Source organism: Mauremys reevesii, linkage group 1, assembly GCF_016161935.1.
Source record: "Mauremys reevesii isolate NIE-2019 linkage group 1, ASM1616193v1, whole genome shotgun sequence".
In the NCBI taxonomy this organism is placed as follows: domain Eukaryota; kingdom Metazoa; phylum Chordata; order Testudines; family Geoemydidae; genus Mauremys; species Mauremys reevesii.
In genome coordinates this window covers 25,467,504-25,483,912 of record NC_052623.1, presented here as the reverse complement: position 1 = coordinate 25,483,912, position 16,409 = coordinate 25,467,504, and the positions used below count along the sequence as shown (strand labels likewise).

General features: G+C 44.5%; 1 protein-coding gene across 18 annotated transcripts in view; it reads right to left on the bottom strand.

Moving 5' to 3' along the window:
* The window catches only part of ANKRD42 (ankyrin repeat domain 42), a 41,806-nt gene extending 26,254 nt beyond the window's left edge, over nt 1-15,552 (bottom strand). For 5 of the 18 annotated variants that reach the window (XR_005599241.1, XR_005599240.1, XR_005599242.1 and 2 more), the window contains exons 1-5: nt 6,610-6,707; nt 3,562-3,725; nt 2,251-2,358; nt 1,163-1,282; nt 325-460 (exon numbers count right to left, since the gene is read on the bottom strand). Coding sequence is in view for 12 of the 18 variants with exons in the window: in XM_039541146.1 (XP_039397080.1) it covers nt 325-460; nt 1,163-1,282; nt 2,251-2,358; nt 3,562-3,725; nt 6,610-6,649 (568 nt within the window). In the remaining 6 variants the exon portion in view is untranslated. Of the gene's footprint in view, nt 1-324; nt 461-1,162; nt 1,283-1,486; nt 1,544-2,250; nt 2,359-3,561; nt 3,726-6,609; nt 6,709-9,562; nt 9,832-12,813; nt 12,966-13,106; nt 13,216-15,366 lie in introns of those variants that run through there. The other 13 variants (XR_005599243.1, XR_005599249.1, XM_039541180.1 and 10 more) reach the window with 10 other exon arrangements.
* Between the last annotated feature and the right edge of the window lie 857 nt (nt 15,553-16,409).

Genomic DNA, 16,409 nt, shown 5'->3' with positions numbered 1-16,409 from the left:
CACTGGGGTACTCCAGACTTATTCCAGTGCCACCGAGTTCAGAATATGGCCCAGTAGTTGCAACTTGGGCTATAGGAATGGGAAAGTGCCATAGAATATGTTTGATGAAACTCATCAAGTCAGCATTAGCTAACAGTTCCCAGGCATCAGTGTTACAGATAACATAAATTCCCCCAATTCTTAGAAGATAACTGTGGCAACCATGTGAAATCTGTTAGCATATATTGCTAGTATATATGACTTGTCATTTGCTAAATATTCACATAACCGAGCAACTAAAAGCCAAAAGTTAGAGCTGTAGACTCCCCCGACCCACAAAGGTACCTGGAAGATTTCCATTGTTATCCACGTCATTTATAGTAGCTCCCCATCTAATAAGAAGCTGCAAACAACCCAAACGGCCATGAAAAGCAGCATAATGAACTGGCTTCCAGTCATTCTTATCTGAAACATTTGCATCCTAGAATGAAAGAAGCAGGTTCATTTGTTTAGTTGTTTCAGTGGAAACAACATGTACATCAGAGATCACATTTGTAAATAGAAATCAGGTATTTATAGCAGGTGACCAAAACAGTTATGAAAACCTATATAACTTTTAAGTTACTTTAAATAAAGATGCTATGAACAAATGATTCCCATTTATAGGCATATAGATACATACTTTCCCCTGTGTTTTTTTGTTTTATTTAAAAAATTAAAACACACACAAATTATATATATAACATTTTTTACATACTCTGGCCATGTTGCTGCTCACAATAGGTTAGATATAAATTTGTATTTTTTTAAGCTAAAAAATATCAAGATTGAAGAAGATCATGATAATAAAAGCTTCTGATCTCTATTTAACTGTCACTATCAGCTAATGAAATGTTCTACTTTTCCAAAATATTCATTCTCTCTAAATTCTTCGATCATTTTCCTTATATGCCTCATAATAAATAACATTAATTTAAACTAAGTATGCTCTCACCAATAGCACACAGCTAATAACTAAACTACATGTCAAATCCTACAGTCCTAAGTCCCATCAAATCAATGGAAGTTTGCAAAAGTATACCATGATTTGGCCCTACTGTAGGGAGTTGTAATGATATAATGCAAGTGTACTGTGTCCCGAAAAAAAGAAAAAAAATCCCCTCAGAAGATAAAATTTCCTCACCATTCCACTCCGCAGTATGGTTTGTAAAGTGTAGGATTGTCCATGGGCTGCAGCTAGGTGTGACGGAGTGCATCCTCGGTCATCTTGAGCTGTTAAGTTTACTCCATTCATTACAAGCGCCTAAATAAATACAAAGCAGAAATTCAGTTTACAAAATTAAAGAGCAAATGTCGCCTGGGAGGATTACTTTATACTGTCAGCAGGGTAACTTCTGAGTGAAGTAGGAAGGAGTTCATGGATGTTGTCTTCTCTCATAGTGATGAGTGCAGTATGTTGTGTGCCCCATCTCTCTGTCTTATATCTGCCTGTTGTGTCTTGCCTTACATTTAGATCATAAGCTCTTTGAAGTACAGACCATCTTTGCATTCTAGGTTTCTACAGCAGCTAGTATAATGGGATCCTGGTCCTTGACTGGGGCTTCTAGGCACTGTCACTATGCAAACAATAAAGAACATAATAATAATGTATAGGTAGATCTATCTTGTGTGTTATTTACAATCAGACATGTTTCTAATTCTGGAAATATCTAGCTGAGGTTTCCAAAGCCATCTAAGGCAGGGGTTCTCAACCTTTTTCTTTTTTAAACCCCCCACCCACCACCCAAAAATGCGATAAAAACTCCATGATCCAAATGTGGTACAACAGCTGGTTTTCTGCATATAAAAGCCAGGGCTGGCATTAGGGGGTAGCAAGCAGGGCAGTTGCCTGGGGCCCCATACCACAGTGGCCCCCGTGAAGCTAAGCTGCTCATGCTTTGGCTTCAGCCCCGGGTGGTGGGGCTCAAGGCCTCGGGCTTCAGCCCCATGCGGCGGGGCTTCAGCTTTCTGAGCTGAGCCCCAGCAAGTCTAAACCTGGCCCTGCTTGGAGGATCCCTGGTTGAGAAACACTGATCTAAGTGATACAAATGTCCAGATGGCATCTAAATATCTTATACAGCTTTGAAACCCCCACCATAGTGTACAGTATGAATCTTGTTACCACTTCTTTTCAGGACACTGGAGTAAATCCTCAGCTGGTGTGAACTGTCACTGTTCCACAATGGGTGAGAATCTGCCCTATTTACTTTTGATGTAAATATTTACACTTACCTGCATACAAGCATCATGACCTCTGATAGCAGCAAGGTGAGCTACTGTCCAGTCTCTTATAGCTAAAGCTGTTATATCAGCCCCATGCCAGAGCAGCCAGTGAAGACACTACCAATAAATCAAAGACGAAGACATTCACATTTGTTTTAAATATAGGTAATTATCATGGATCCGGTATACAGTTCTAAGAGAGAATTCACTGCAAATTGTCAGTTGATATTATGTTTCAAAGCATTATCGGAATTCTTCATTGTTTCAATAAGCCACAACAGGGAATGGATTAGTAAGTTGTTGCTGCATTAGAAAGCTACAGCTTCCTTCATTCTTTCATCCATCCAAGAAATGTACCGATAGCCTACTAAAAGCAGACCCAAGCACACCTTACTGATCTTACAGTATGGCTTATGGCATTTTACATTTCAATTTTAAAAGATTTAAGATTTAACCTATAGGGCTATTTGTGTAATGTATCTTTCCACGATGAAAGTGGAAGGTTACATTTAAAAATTGGAGAAATGGGCACAAACATCCTTCTGTACAATTCTAATTGTGTTTATTGCAAACAATGTTCAGAATGTGACAGCCCAGTTTTTAATCTCTGGAAGTTCATAACACTGGTGCAGGGGTTGTCAACTGATTTACAGTAGTTAAGGTGTTGATTTTGACCAGTAAAACCCTAAATGGTTACAGTCCTGTCAAGTCCTTCTTCAGTCACCTGATGTATTCAGACTAAGATTCCATTGGTATCAGAGGGAACTGGGCTAGTGGCACAGTTCTCAGATGGAATCAATGGCTCTTCACTTTTCATCTAGTTGGCCAGAGCTCAGATTCGATTGCCTTTAGGACCTGCTGTAAATGTTACATATTTCCTTGGGCTTTCCCTGAAGTGATGGGGAGGTGAACTGAACAGGGTTGCTTGAGGGATGGAGGAAGGCATGACTCTGTAAGGAAGACTATAAATGGAGCCTATGTTAGGACTGGGAAAGTCTCCTCTGGGTTGTTCTGTAATGTACTAGGAAATCCTGCGACGCTGAATACACGTAACATGCCTAAGGCATGGAAAAGGCACAATAAGTCTAGAAAACTGAAAAATAAGATATTAATTTCTGCATCATATTTAAATTGTATATTCATCATGATAAGTTCCTGCTTTACTAGTGCTGAATAGATTTACTAATCAATAAATAGACAAAGATATTATTGATTCAGCCAGATCAGCATGAGTTTGCAAGCCTGTGTTCAGTCCCCTGAGAAGGAAAGCATTGATCCATAGGGACCTTGTTGTGTCCTAGATCTTAAAAAACATTTTACCTCCAGGCTTCCAGAGTGTGCTGCACAGTGCAAAGGTGTAAATTTATGGACTAAATCCACCTCATTAATACTGGCTCCGCTTTTTACCATTGATGCGAGTTGTTCTACATCACTGGCTTTCACTGCCTCATGTATGTTAGCATAATTTGGCTTCTTCTTGACAGCTGTTGAAGAATAACAAAGGGTCATTAACCACTTGGATACACTGTGGGGACATGAAACATGGAATGAATGAGAAGATGCTGATATGGAAAGGTATATTAGTTTTGAAGATGCTTAACAGCAATATGATGAACCTGATCTTTACTCTGACGGAACTCCCCATCCCTTGTAGCCAATATGAACTTTTTCAGAATAAGGGCTGTAGGACTGGCCGCTATGTCTGTGAGAATCTTTATCACACCATCAAACCTAGTGAAACATCAAATTATCCTTTAGTACATTTTGATACCAGAATGACGACTACTGTAGAGAGTGATTCTTTGTCCAGTAATAATGCAATAACAACAATCTTACATAGTGTTTGTCATTAACAGCTCGCCAAACACTTTGCAAAGGAGGTAAGCATCATTATCCCCATTTTTCAGATGGAGAAGCTGAGACACAGAGACAAGACCAAGGTCACCCAGCAGGGGAGCCAGGAATAGAACCCAGTCCAGTGCAGAATCCATTAGGCTACACTTATCCTATTAATTATCCTGTGTGGCTCGCTATTACTAATAGCTATGGCATTTCTTAGGTGGCCATCAGCTTGTTATTATGCCCTGACATCCTGCTCCCATTGACATCTGTGACAACACTCTAAGAACACAAGAACGGCCATACCAAAGGTCCAACTAGCCCAGTATCCTGTCTTCCGACAGTGGCCAATGCCAGGTGCTTCAGAGGAAATGAACCAAACAGGTAATCATCAAGTGATCCATCCTCTGTTACCTATTCTCAGCTTCTGGCAAACAGTCTCAATGACTTTGGTGATGCAGGATTAGGCTGTAAATTTAAAGACAGCATCATCTAGAGAATCTGGCACTGGAGTGGAAATCAGGCGACATCAGTTCTCTTCTGAGCTTTTCCACAAACTAGTTGCGTGACCTTGGACAAGTCACTTAGGGGCAAAATTTGCAAACCTAAATAAATGGCCTGGTCTGAGACCATGTATGGTTTTAGATAGTTAACTTCAGACAGCTACGTTTAAAAGTAACCCAAAATGGCTAATAAGATGTCAACAAAGAACCATCTTCCACAGCAGTGGTATCAGAGTGCACTATTGTGTTACTTCATTAGGTTTGCCAAGGTGATGAGGATCCTCACAGATACAGGGTTCAATACTACAGATCACACAAGTTTCAGAATGTGGGCCTTAACCTATTTCTACCTCAAATTCTCCCTATGCAAAGTAGGAATAATAATGCTTACTCAATGCTGTAAAGCAATCTGAGATGCTAAAGAATATACATGCTAAGTAGTATTAGGAAAAGCACCAAGCAATGTAAAAAGTGCATGAATGCCCCTAACATGGGGGAGGGATAGCTCAGTGGTTTGAGCAATGGCCTGCTAAACCCAGGGTTGTGAGCTCAATCTTTGAGGGAGCAATTGAGGGGTCTGGGGCAAAAATCTGTCTGGGGATTGGTCCTGCTTTGAGCAGGGGGTTGGACTAGATGACCTCCTGAGGTCCCTTGCAACCCTGATATTCTAGTCTAACAAGTGTTCGTCTCTCACTAGCTCCCCATATTATTGCTATTTAGTTATTTGTATTGCAGTGGCACTGAGAAGTCTCAGTTGCGGATCCAGAGCTACACTGTGTTAGGTGTTGTACAAGCACAGAAGAAAAAGATGGTTTAGGCCTCAAAGATCTTGAGGGGTTATTTTTGGCTGGTGGCTTTAGGGGATTATTTATTTTGTTTTGGAGAGGGGTTATTTGTTTTTGTTTCTTTATTTTCAGAAACAGTGTCAGCAGTATCATTAGGATAGTAACCCAACTAACCTCAATGGAACTATACTGATTTACATCAGCTGAGTATCTGACCTACTGTATTCAATGAGAAGAACATGTAGGCACTTTGACAATGTTAATGCAATGAGTTTGGGTTAAATAATCTTTTCCATAACTAAAACACACAGAAGGGCTGGAAAACTTGTGACATTTCCTTAGAAACACTTAATTGATAAAGAGGGAGAGGTTTGCACTCCCCATTTTCTGTGGAATGGACAGTGACCCTCTAAAACTGCAGATATACTGAGATCCACAATCTGAAAGAGTAAAGGTATTCCAGATGCCCAATACCTCTGTACTACTTCCCAGCTACCCTCCCAATTTGTCACATTTTATTGAATTTTTTACTGAAACCATTATCAAAGTGGTTATAGAAATTATTCATTAACAGAAAACCAAGTTTTCAGCAAACAAAAAAATCAATAATTAATTTGGTGAAAATTTCAATACCATTCTTGAGGTTAAAAAAAAAAATCAGAAAAAAAAATTGAAAAATGAAAAATAGTTTAATTCCTAATCCTAAAAAGAACAGGAGTACTTGTGGCACCATAGAGACTAACCCATTTATTTGAGCATAAGCTTTCGTGGGCTACGGCCCACTTCATCGGATGCAACCCACGAAAGCTTATGCTCAAATAAATGTGTTAGTCTCTAAGGTGCCACAAGTACTCCTCTTCTTTTTGCGAATACAGACTAACACGGCTGCTATTCTGATTCCTAACCCTGTGACAGAGAAACAATGCTGATACTTCAATTTTTTTGTTAATTAGTTAAAAAAAAATTAAAATCAGCCACACACTGAACCTCTAAGGGGGTATTTCAGAGTGCACAGTAGGAAAGATCTTACGATAACAGCAATCACAACCTCTGTGTCTGAGCCACTTGCAGACTTTAATCAGGAACCTCATTGAGCCCCATTTATCAGTGAGTCATCAATGGCACAGCCAGGACTAGAACCCTCCCATGCCTCCCCCCAAAGTCATTAACTCTTTGGCTCCAGCCCTTGATGAAGCAGCATTGTATGTGCTGGGAAGGGGCAGGAGCTGAGCCAGGCTCACCAGCTGGAGTGGCAGAAGCAGCAGCAGCGTTGGTAGGCATGTTGGTTACTCAGGCAGGCGGAAGCCTTTCCTCACTCATCCCCTCCTCCTCCTCCTCTCTGTGCCTGCCTTGGTGGCTGCAGCAGAAGGGTTGCTATAGAAACAGCGTACACTTCCTGTGCTGATCACTTCCTCCCCTTGGGGCCAGGGGGGCTGGGTGTTGGTGCAGCGTGGCTGGGGAGCGGGGGGCCTAGGGCCAATGTCACACGGGAGAGGGAAATGTCGGGCTGGGCTGTGCATGGCTGAGGGGAGGCAGGGTGCAGGTCTGGGGTCTCTCAGTGGGGGAGGAAGACTGTCTTCTGGGGAGTAATAGGAGTTTGTGAGGAAGAGAGTAGGGTTGTGTCAGGGTGTCTGTGAGGCGTGTAGGTACCCGGGTCTGTGAGCGGAGGAGGGCAGTGTCAGGGTGTCTGTGAGGGGTGTAGGTACCTGGGGTCTGTGAGCGGAGGAGGGCTGTGTCAGGGTGTCTGTGAGGGGTGTAGGTACCCTGGGTCTGTGAGCGGAGGAGGGCAGTGTCAGCGTGTCTGTGAGGGGTGTAGGTACCCTGGGTCTGTGAGCGGAGGAGGGCAGTGTCAGGGGGTCTGTGAGGGGTGTAGGTACCCAGGGTCTGTGAGCAGAGGAGGGCAGTGTCAGCGTGTCTGTGAGGGGTGTTGGTACCCGGGGTCTGTGAGCAGAGGAGGGCAGTGTCAGGGTGTCTGTGAGGGGTGTAGGTACCCTGGGTCTGTGAGCCAGGGAGGGTAGTGTCAGGGTGTCTGTGAGGGGTGTAGGTACCCGGGGTCTGTGAATGGAGTAGGAGGCCAGTGTTAGGGTGTCTGTGAGGGGTGTAGGTATCCAGGGTCTGTGAGCCAGGGAGGGTAGTTGTCAGGGTGTCTGTGAAGGATGTAGGTACCCAGGGACTGTGAGCAGGGGAGTAGGGCAGTGTCAGGCTGTCTGTGAAGGGTGTAGGTACCTGGGGTCTGTGAGCCAGGGAGGAGGGCAGTGTCAGCGTGTCTGTGAGTGGTGTAGGTACCCAGGGTCTGTGAGCAGGGGAGAAGCACAGTGTCTGTGGGGGTGTAGGTACAAGCGGTTTGTGAGGGAGGGAGTAGGGCAGTGTCTGGGTGGTTCTAGGTCTCAGGGTGTCTGTGAGTGGGGAGGAGGCAGAGGTGAAAGTAAGCCAGTATGGCCCAGTACAGAGTACCGGTAAAAAAATGTGTAGTAGTGTACCAGCAAATAATGGAGCATTCAGTACTGGCTTACTTTCACTTCTTTTGGCAGCGTAACAAAAAGTTCAAACTCAAAGCTAATAAAAGCTTGGAAAGGGAAAACATGGTCACATTTGTTTGTTGTTTCTCTCCCTCTCCTCCTCCAGCCAGGCTGCCCGATGCGGCTAGGCTCTGCGTTCCCCCGAGCCCCCCACTCAGCAGGGGCTGCAGCGGCTCCCCTCTAGCTTGTAGAAGGAGCAGAGGGACTGGCTGAGGGAGAAGCCTCCCCAGGTAGCCTGCTGCTTGCATAGGAACAGTTAAAACTTAGCTGTTCATTCCGCAGTCTGAACCCTGGGATTTGGGGCTATTTCCGGCATCCTTGTTAATTTCACTCATGGTTGTTGGGGGGAGCGGTGACCAAAGCCAAAGCAGTTCTTTTCTGCCTCCTGGATGAGGCAAGATCCAGGCAGCGCAGCTGTAGTGCTGCCAGTCACCGGTGTTCGAGCCAGCGCAGTAAGGGAGCACAGAGCGGGGGGGTTGGATAGACAACAGGGGAGTTTGGGGTGGTGGGCAGGGGCAGGAGTGTGGATGATGGTTGGGGGGGAAACAGGGGTTGAATGGCGGCAAGGGTCCCAGAGGGGCCATCAGGGAACAGGGGGGTTGGATGAGGCAGGAGTCCCAGGGGGGACAGATAGGAGGGGGGGCCGGGCCACGACCCCCTCCCCTAACCAGCCCTCCATACAGTTTATGAAACCCGATGTGGCCCTCAGGCCAAAAAGTTTGCCCACGCCTGCTCTAAAGAGACATATGAGGTGTATCTGTGAGGAAGAAGATGGTTGGAGGTCTCTTTAAAGGTGACCTGTTTGCCTGACGGATCTCTGTAAAGTAGCATCTGAGGGAGATGTATGTAAGTGGGTGACTAGGGGAGGAATATGGCATGGGATCTCTGTGGGGAAGTCCCTAGATGGAGAGATGTTTGTGTGTCTCCCATTGTGAGTAGAGTGGGTTGTGTAATAGAATGCTAAACTATATTATACTGTTGAACCACTAGGTGGTGCTGTGTGTAACAAACCTTATTTAAGCTAAACTCAGCCCTTGTGAGTATTTTGCTCAGAAAGAAACTCTGTGACCCTCCCATGTCTGGTACAGGAGCATGACAGTGTCAGGTTGGTTACTGTGGGGAGTTCCTTAGAGAGGGGTGTGTAAATGAGATCAGAGTTTATTTCACTCTGACAAATATAAAACTTTTAAATCTGTTATGGAATGTCAAGCCAGCCATGCCCAATCCCTATTCAAGCCCCAGTTAATGGTGTTAAATTTGCAAATGAAATGAAAGCTCTGCACTGTCTCTTTGAAGTCTGTTTTTGAAGGTTTTTTGTTGAAGGATGGCTACTTTTAAGTCTGTTATGGAATGTTCGGGGAGATTTAAGTGTTCTCTTGATGGCTTTTGGATATTATCATTCCTGATATCTCATTTGTGTCCATTTATTCTTTTACGTAGAGACTGTCCAGTTTGGCCAATGTACAATACGTGGCCTCCACAGACACATAAGAAATCATCACCGTGTTCACCCATTAAAACATTTACTTAACACTAATATTTAACGTTTAAGATCCTGCGAATGATCGGCCAGTCGCAGGATGGGTAAGAGAGATTTCACTCAAGACACAGGCATCCAGCTTTACTGACAGACACACCAAGCATTTCTTAATAAGAGATGGAAAATTAGACTTACACTCTCTTCACAATCCCTTGGATTCCTCTATAGAAAGGGATACTTCTGTCACGGGAAAGCTGGTGTCAATGTTGTCCCAGGAGGTTGCGGATTCTGCAGCCGTTATCTGCCAGATCTAAGGTGGTTAACTGCTTGTTCATTGCTGCTGCTAAGGTAGCTTGCTGGAAGGCAGTTGTTCATTGCTACGGCAACCTTCAAATTCTGCTGCTGCTCCTGCTGCTTTTCCAGGTAGCTGCTTCTTCTTGCAGGTATCTTGTGGTTTCTGTTCTCTACAAAAGCCCAAACCCCTACAAGTTCAGCCTGCTGGCTGTTAGCCTTATATACTGGTTGCTCTCTCAGGATCAGCCAATCAGCTTTCAGAAATTAGCATATTTCTAGATCTTTCCCAGTTTATTAGCATATGTCACTCCTAGGAGTGCTCTTCCCTCATGTTATCCTCCTTATTTTTAGGTAGGAGAGTCTCTCCCAATCTTGGATTCTAGAATTTTCTACTACATAAATTTAGACTTCGTCATCCTCGTCGCCACCATTTTGGTCAGCCATGTTTGATTTTCTAAATTTAAACTATCATTAATTTCTACTTAAAACTACTTACTATTTTATGCAAACCAAAGTGTTCAGATACTGTCACCACCTTAATTATGTTAATGGAGTGAATTTTTGCAATATTTAAACCCCTTCTGAGGTTTTTCTGTGAGCCTTTATTAAGGTGCTGTGAGGTATTTCAGAACATTCAGAGCAAAAATCTTTCATTACAGAGATACGACAAGTTGTGACCTGCAGGATACAAGCATTGTTCTCGGTTCAACAATCCCCTTCTAAAGTTCTACAATCAATGAATCTTGTTGATTTCAGATCAATTCTCCTATTTGTCAAGGGCATTTTAAATTCTAATCCTGTGCTCCAAAGTGCTTGGTGTCATCTACAAATTTTATAAGCATACTCTCCACTCCATTATCTAAATCATTTATGAAAATATCAAATAGTGCTGGACCCAGACTGACCCCTTCAGAATCCCACTAGATACGCTCTTTCATTTTGACAGCCAAACATTGGTACCTACTCTTGGAGTATGGTCTTTCAACCTGTTGTGCACCCATATTATAGTCATTTCATCTAGGCCACATTTCCCCAGTTTGCTTATGAGACTGTTACATAGGACTGTGTCAAAAGCCTTATTAACACCAAGATATATCATGTCTATTGCTTCCCTGCATCCACTAGGGCAGTTACCCTGACAAAGAAGGAAATGAGGTTGGTTTGGAATGATTTTGTCTTGGCAAATCCATGCTTACTAGTCCTTATAATCCTACGTGCTTACAAACTGATTGTTTAATAATTTGTTCCAGTATCTTGCCAGGTATCAAAGTGAGGCTGACTAGTCTGTATGTCCCCAGGTCTTCTTTGTTCTCCTTTGTTCCCCTTTTTAAATATAGATACTATCTTGTTAATGGATGTGGAGATATTCTTTTTCTAGGATCTCAGAAGAGAACTGCTGTATAGCACCTGGTTTGTTAAGGCAACAAATGCTGAGCCAGGAACCAATGGTTAAAATTTGTCCCCAACCATTTCTTGTTTCTCTAGACAAGACATTTTAGCAAAGTTTAGAATGCCTTGGCACTCAACACCTTGAAACAACCCTTTCTCCTCCACAAAGTGCTTTATGCCCATTATCTCACCCAGACTCACTACTGCCAGGAGTTAGAGAAGTGTCCCTCTTCCCATTGGACAGATTGGGACCCTGAGGTACACAGAGAAGGGAGATGACCTACACAGCAAGGCGATGGCAGAGCCAGAGAGAAAAGCCAACTGTTCTCACTCTTACTCTAACCAAGAGACAACAAACCCTGCAGAGGCAGCGATAAAGCCAAGGAATTGAGATGGTGGGAAATTTTTCATCGAAACAGTTTTCTGTTGGCAAATCCATTAAGATTAAATAAATATGATTTTTGAAATCATAAATCAATTTGGATGAAATTTCTTTGCAAAAATTTTTTTTGCAAAACAAAAGCATCTCCTATTTGTCACATACTGTTAAATTGTCTCATCGCACACAAAGAGGAGACACTTGGATCTAAAAAAACTAGATGAGATGGGCTAAGTAGTTGCTCCTCTTAATGATTTAAAAATAATAAAATACAAATAAAATAGAATATTTCTGCTATTATACAGCAGAACCCCGTTTATTGAATCTAATTGGAACTGGGGCAGGATCATATAATCAAAAATTCAAATAATCTGGAGAATGGGAAGGTGTAAGGCTTCGGCGCCATCTAGTGGCCACAGGAGAAATCGCCTAATTCTGGACCTGTGTGCTCTGGTTATTCAGTTAATATGTAAAGCTGGATAATAGAGGGTTGGATAAATGGGGTTCTACGGCATTACGTCATAATCTGCCATGACTCAATATGATAAGACATCTCATATTAGACACTGCTACTAGTGACACTCTCAAATAGATTTTCACAGCTTCCCAGCCTCCACTCACCATGAGGTAGGTATAAGAGGATTGTTATCCCTAATTGACAGAGGGAGAAACTAAGGCTGAGAAAAGTGAAGGGACTTGTCTTATGTCACACTGCCAGTGACAGAGTTGGGAATAGGACCCAGTAGTCCTGACTTTGAAACTAACCATCAGTCTTGAATTTCATATACTGGATGAACAGAATAAAGTGATCTCAAATGAGATTCAGACCAACACCTGTTCACAGTTATTATTCAGCAAGTATTTTAGAGGAACTAGAATATTAAAGAGAATCATGAACTGCTCAGAGACAATTAATGGAGAGAAGCAGCAAAATTCATCAAGCATCTGATTGATTATGACTTATTTCCTTGATCTTAAAAGAGAACAACAAAGTCCTGAGTCTCCTCCTCTCACTAGACCCCTAGTTCAGCCAATCACTGTTGCGATTCTGAGGGGCAGGAGGCTGAGGGTTCTCACCAGCTGGCCCAAAGGATGGCCAAGGTCACCAGTGAGGAATCATGGTCAGAGCACTCTTCCAGTCCTGGCTCTTTCTGAGGGCCTCCCACAATGAGGGCTGGAGAGCAACCCCCTCCTCGCCAGTGGCAGGAAGGAAGAAAGGAAAAGGAAAACCAAAAAAAGACAAACCCCAGTATTCCCAGTGATTCTAAAGGACAATGGCCTATATGGGCAAAAAAATTCTCCCACCTTCACCTGGTGTTTTCCATGCTGGCCAGGACCAGATGGATCAGGTTGAATAGCTAGCAGACTCCTCTGAGGCTCTTACCTTCTCAACAGGGATGTCTGTTTTCTAGCAAAATTAGTAGTGGGAAAGGGAAAAACTCCGAAAGGGCTCCTCCTCGCACTCACGTATGTGCACCTGAATTCTCTCTCAGTCCTCGAGAGACCTTGAGACGGAGACATGCTGCAGCAAAGCCATGGGGCTCTCTGAGATTGCCCCTTCCCTGTCCTGCCTGGCCATTGTTAGGGTCTCTCTGTGAGGTCACCACCTCCCATACTATTTTGACCAATAAGCTGAGGTCCTACAAAAGGCACTTGTGATGTCACTGCCACACCCACCTTGCCCTGCAGGGCTCACATCTTGCTCCTAGCCAGCCCCTTTGGATGTTTGAGCTGCTCCCTCTGCATCAACCCACTCACTCGCTGTTAGTTCTGGGGATCAAACAGGCTACTCAAGAAAACATCAAAAGCTGCTCAATATGCCACATTCATTTTTTCAGAGACTTGTACACTTTAAGACCAGAAGAGACCGTCAGATCATCTAATCTGACCCCCTGCATATCACAGGCCTCTGTTATAGCACAGGAGCTAGTTTTTGACCAAAGCACACTCCAGAAAGGCATTTAGGCCTCTTTGGAAGACATCAAGAGATAAAAGCACCACTTTCCTTGGTAATTTTTAAGAAACTGATGCATTGAAGGGAAGAGAATTGACCTCAAGGCCACATTTGTGAGGCTTAACACATATATGCGCACAGTGGCGGATTAACAAATTTGCCGCCCCTAGGCCCTCAAAAAATTCCCGGGCCAGCTCACCTCCGCTCCCCGGCGGCAAGTCTGGGAGGGAGGTGGGAGAAGGGGAGTTGTGACACTTGGGGGATGGCGGAGGTGGAGTGATGGTGAGCTGGGGCAGGGAGCAGTTCCCTGCCCCCCCACCCCTGAAGAGTTACTCCCCATGCCCGCCGGCCCCAGGTCACGTCCGCTATCCCCTGAGCATGCCGCTACTCACTTCTCCCTCCCTCCCTCCCAGCGCTTTTGCGTGGCAAGCCTGGGAGGGAGCGGGGAGAAGGGGAGTTGTGCCACTCGGGGGATGGCAGCGGTGGAGCAGAGATGAACTGGGGCAGAAAGCGGTTCCCAGCCCCCACCTCGGGTTACACCCCGCGCCCGCGGGCCCCAGCTCACCTCTGCTCCGCCTCCTCCGAGTGCACCGCTACTTGCTTCTCCCTCCCTCCCAATGCTTTCACACAGCAAGCGTGGGAGGGAGGTGGAAGGAGGGAAGCGTGGCACGCCTGGAGGAGGTGGCAGGCTAGGGATTTGGGGAAGGGGCGGAGTTGGGGAGGGGGCATAAGCAAATTTACATCCCTGCAAATTTGCCACCCTAGCCTAGGCCTTGTTGGCCTAGGCGATAATACGCCACTGTATGCACAATAGAACTGCACTAAGGTTGTACAAGCAACCTTAATTCTGGTGTTTCCTAACATTTAAAGGCCTGGTCTACACATCGTTCTTTGTACGTATATAGCTATTTTGGGTAGGGATGCATTAATTAATTAATTTATTTTTAACCTAAATAGTTGTCCCGGCACAACCTCTAGTGTGGACACAGACATAGCTTTATAAAAGTGTCATACACCAATATATAGCTTATTCCCCTCCCTGTACTAAAATAGCTACACTGGTATAAAGCACCTTTACACTGACATGACTGTGTCCATACTAAGGGGATTGTACTGCTTTAACTATACTGGTAGAGCTCAAGCAGCACAACTTTCTAGTGGGAACAAGCCCCTGCTCACCAACACTCATGCACCTTTATGTTGAATTAAAACATAAAATGTCAAGCTCTTAAGAGAGAGGAGACATTGCCTCCCACAGGAAAAATGACACTCAGATACTTCACCCTCAGACACTGTGGTGATGGGGACCAACTGAAAAACCTAGATAAATTGCTCCCATATTCCATGTAGACTAAGGAATGTCAGTGCAGAGGTATCATGGGGTTGCTGGTCCCTTTAAGGGGAGCCAGGGCCCAGGCTACATGTGGGAAGCTAATTTAAAAGGAAAGACAATCAACTGCCTACATGGGCTCTATCAAGCACCTGGCCCTTACCAAAGGCCATCAGGACTCAGTTGCAAGGAGGTGCTCTTGGGGACATGAGCTCTCTGTAGCTGCAGGAGAAGGAGACTTACAGGCTGTTAAACTCTCTAAGCTGTCAGGTAAAATGATATAGTAGAAAGGGCACAGCTTTAGCCCCCAGCTCAGCCAATCAGCATTGAGACTCTGAGGGGCAGAAAGCAGAGGGTTCTCACCAGCTGGCCCAAAGGATGGCCAAGGTCACCAGTGGGGAATCACGGTCAGAGCACTCTTCCAGTCCCGGCTCTTTCTGAGGGCCTCCCACAATGAGGGCTGGAGGGAGGGAAGCAGAGAAAAGGGAAACCAAAAAAGACAAACCCCAATGTCCCAACTGATTCTAAGGGACAAAGGTCTAGGTGGGAAAAAAAAATTCTCCCACTTTAACTTAGTGTTTTCCATGTCTAGAATTTGAGGGGCACCAGATGAATCAGGCTGAATAGATACCAAACTTCTCTGAGGCTCTTACCTTCTCAACAGGGACATCTGTTTTCTAGCAAAATATGCACTGGGAAAGGAGAAAACTCTGAAGATGCTCTTCCTTGCGCCCATGTACGTAAACCTGAATTCTCTCAGTCATCAAGGAGAGACCTCGAGAAGGAGATGCACTGCAGCAAAGCCATGAGGGTCTCTGAGATTGCTCCTATGCTGTAGCCTGTCCTGCCTAGTCGTTGTCAGGGTCTCTCTGTGAGGTCATCACCTCCCAACCTCCTTTGACCAATAAGATGAGATCCTACAAAAGGCTCTTGTGATGTCACTGCCACACCTGCCCCGCCCTGCAGGGCTAATGTTCTGTCCCTGTCCAGCCCCTTTGGATGTTTGAGCTGCTCTCCCTGTATCACTCCACTCATTCATTGTTACTTCTGGGGATCAAGCAGGCTACACATGAAAACATCAGCGGCTGCTCAATGTGACACTCAGTTTTTCAGAGATTTGTAGACTTTAAGGCCAGAGGTCTCATTAGCTGATCTAATCTGACTCTCTGCATATCTCAGGCCTCCTGTATAGCACAGGAGCTAGTTTTTGACCAAAGCACACTCCAGAAAGGCATTTAGTCTTCATTGGAAGACATCAGGAGATGGAGAAACCATTACTTCCTTTCGTAGGTTGGAGGAAATTGATACAGTGAGGGGAAGGGAATTGACCCCATGACCACACTTGTGAGTCTGTATCATAATACGTATGCACAATGGAACTGCACTAAGGTTGTACAAGCTGCCTTAATTCTGGTGTTTCCTAATGTTTAGAGGCCTACAGCGTTTTTTGTACTTATATAACTATTTTGGGTAGGGATGCATTAATTTATTTTTACATACATAGTTCTCCCAGCACAACTTCTAGTGTGGGCACAGTTATATCTTCATAAAAGTTCCTTACACCGATATAGATTATTCCACTAGCTGACTGGAACAGCTATACTGGTATAAAGCATCTTTACGCTGATAGGACCGTGTCCATACTAGGGGGATTGTACCACTTTAACTATACCAGTAGAATTCAAGCAGTACAGCT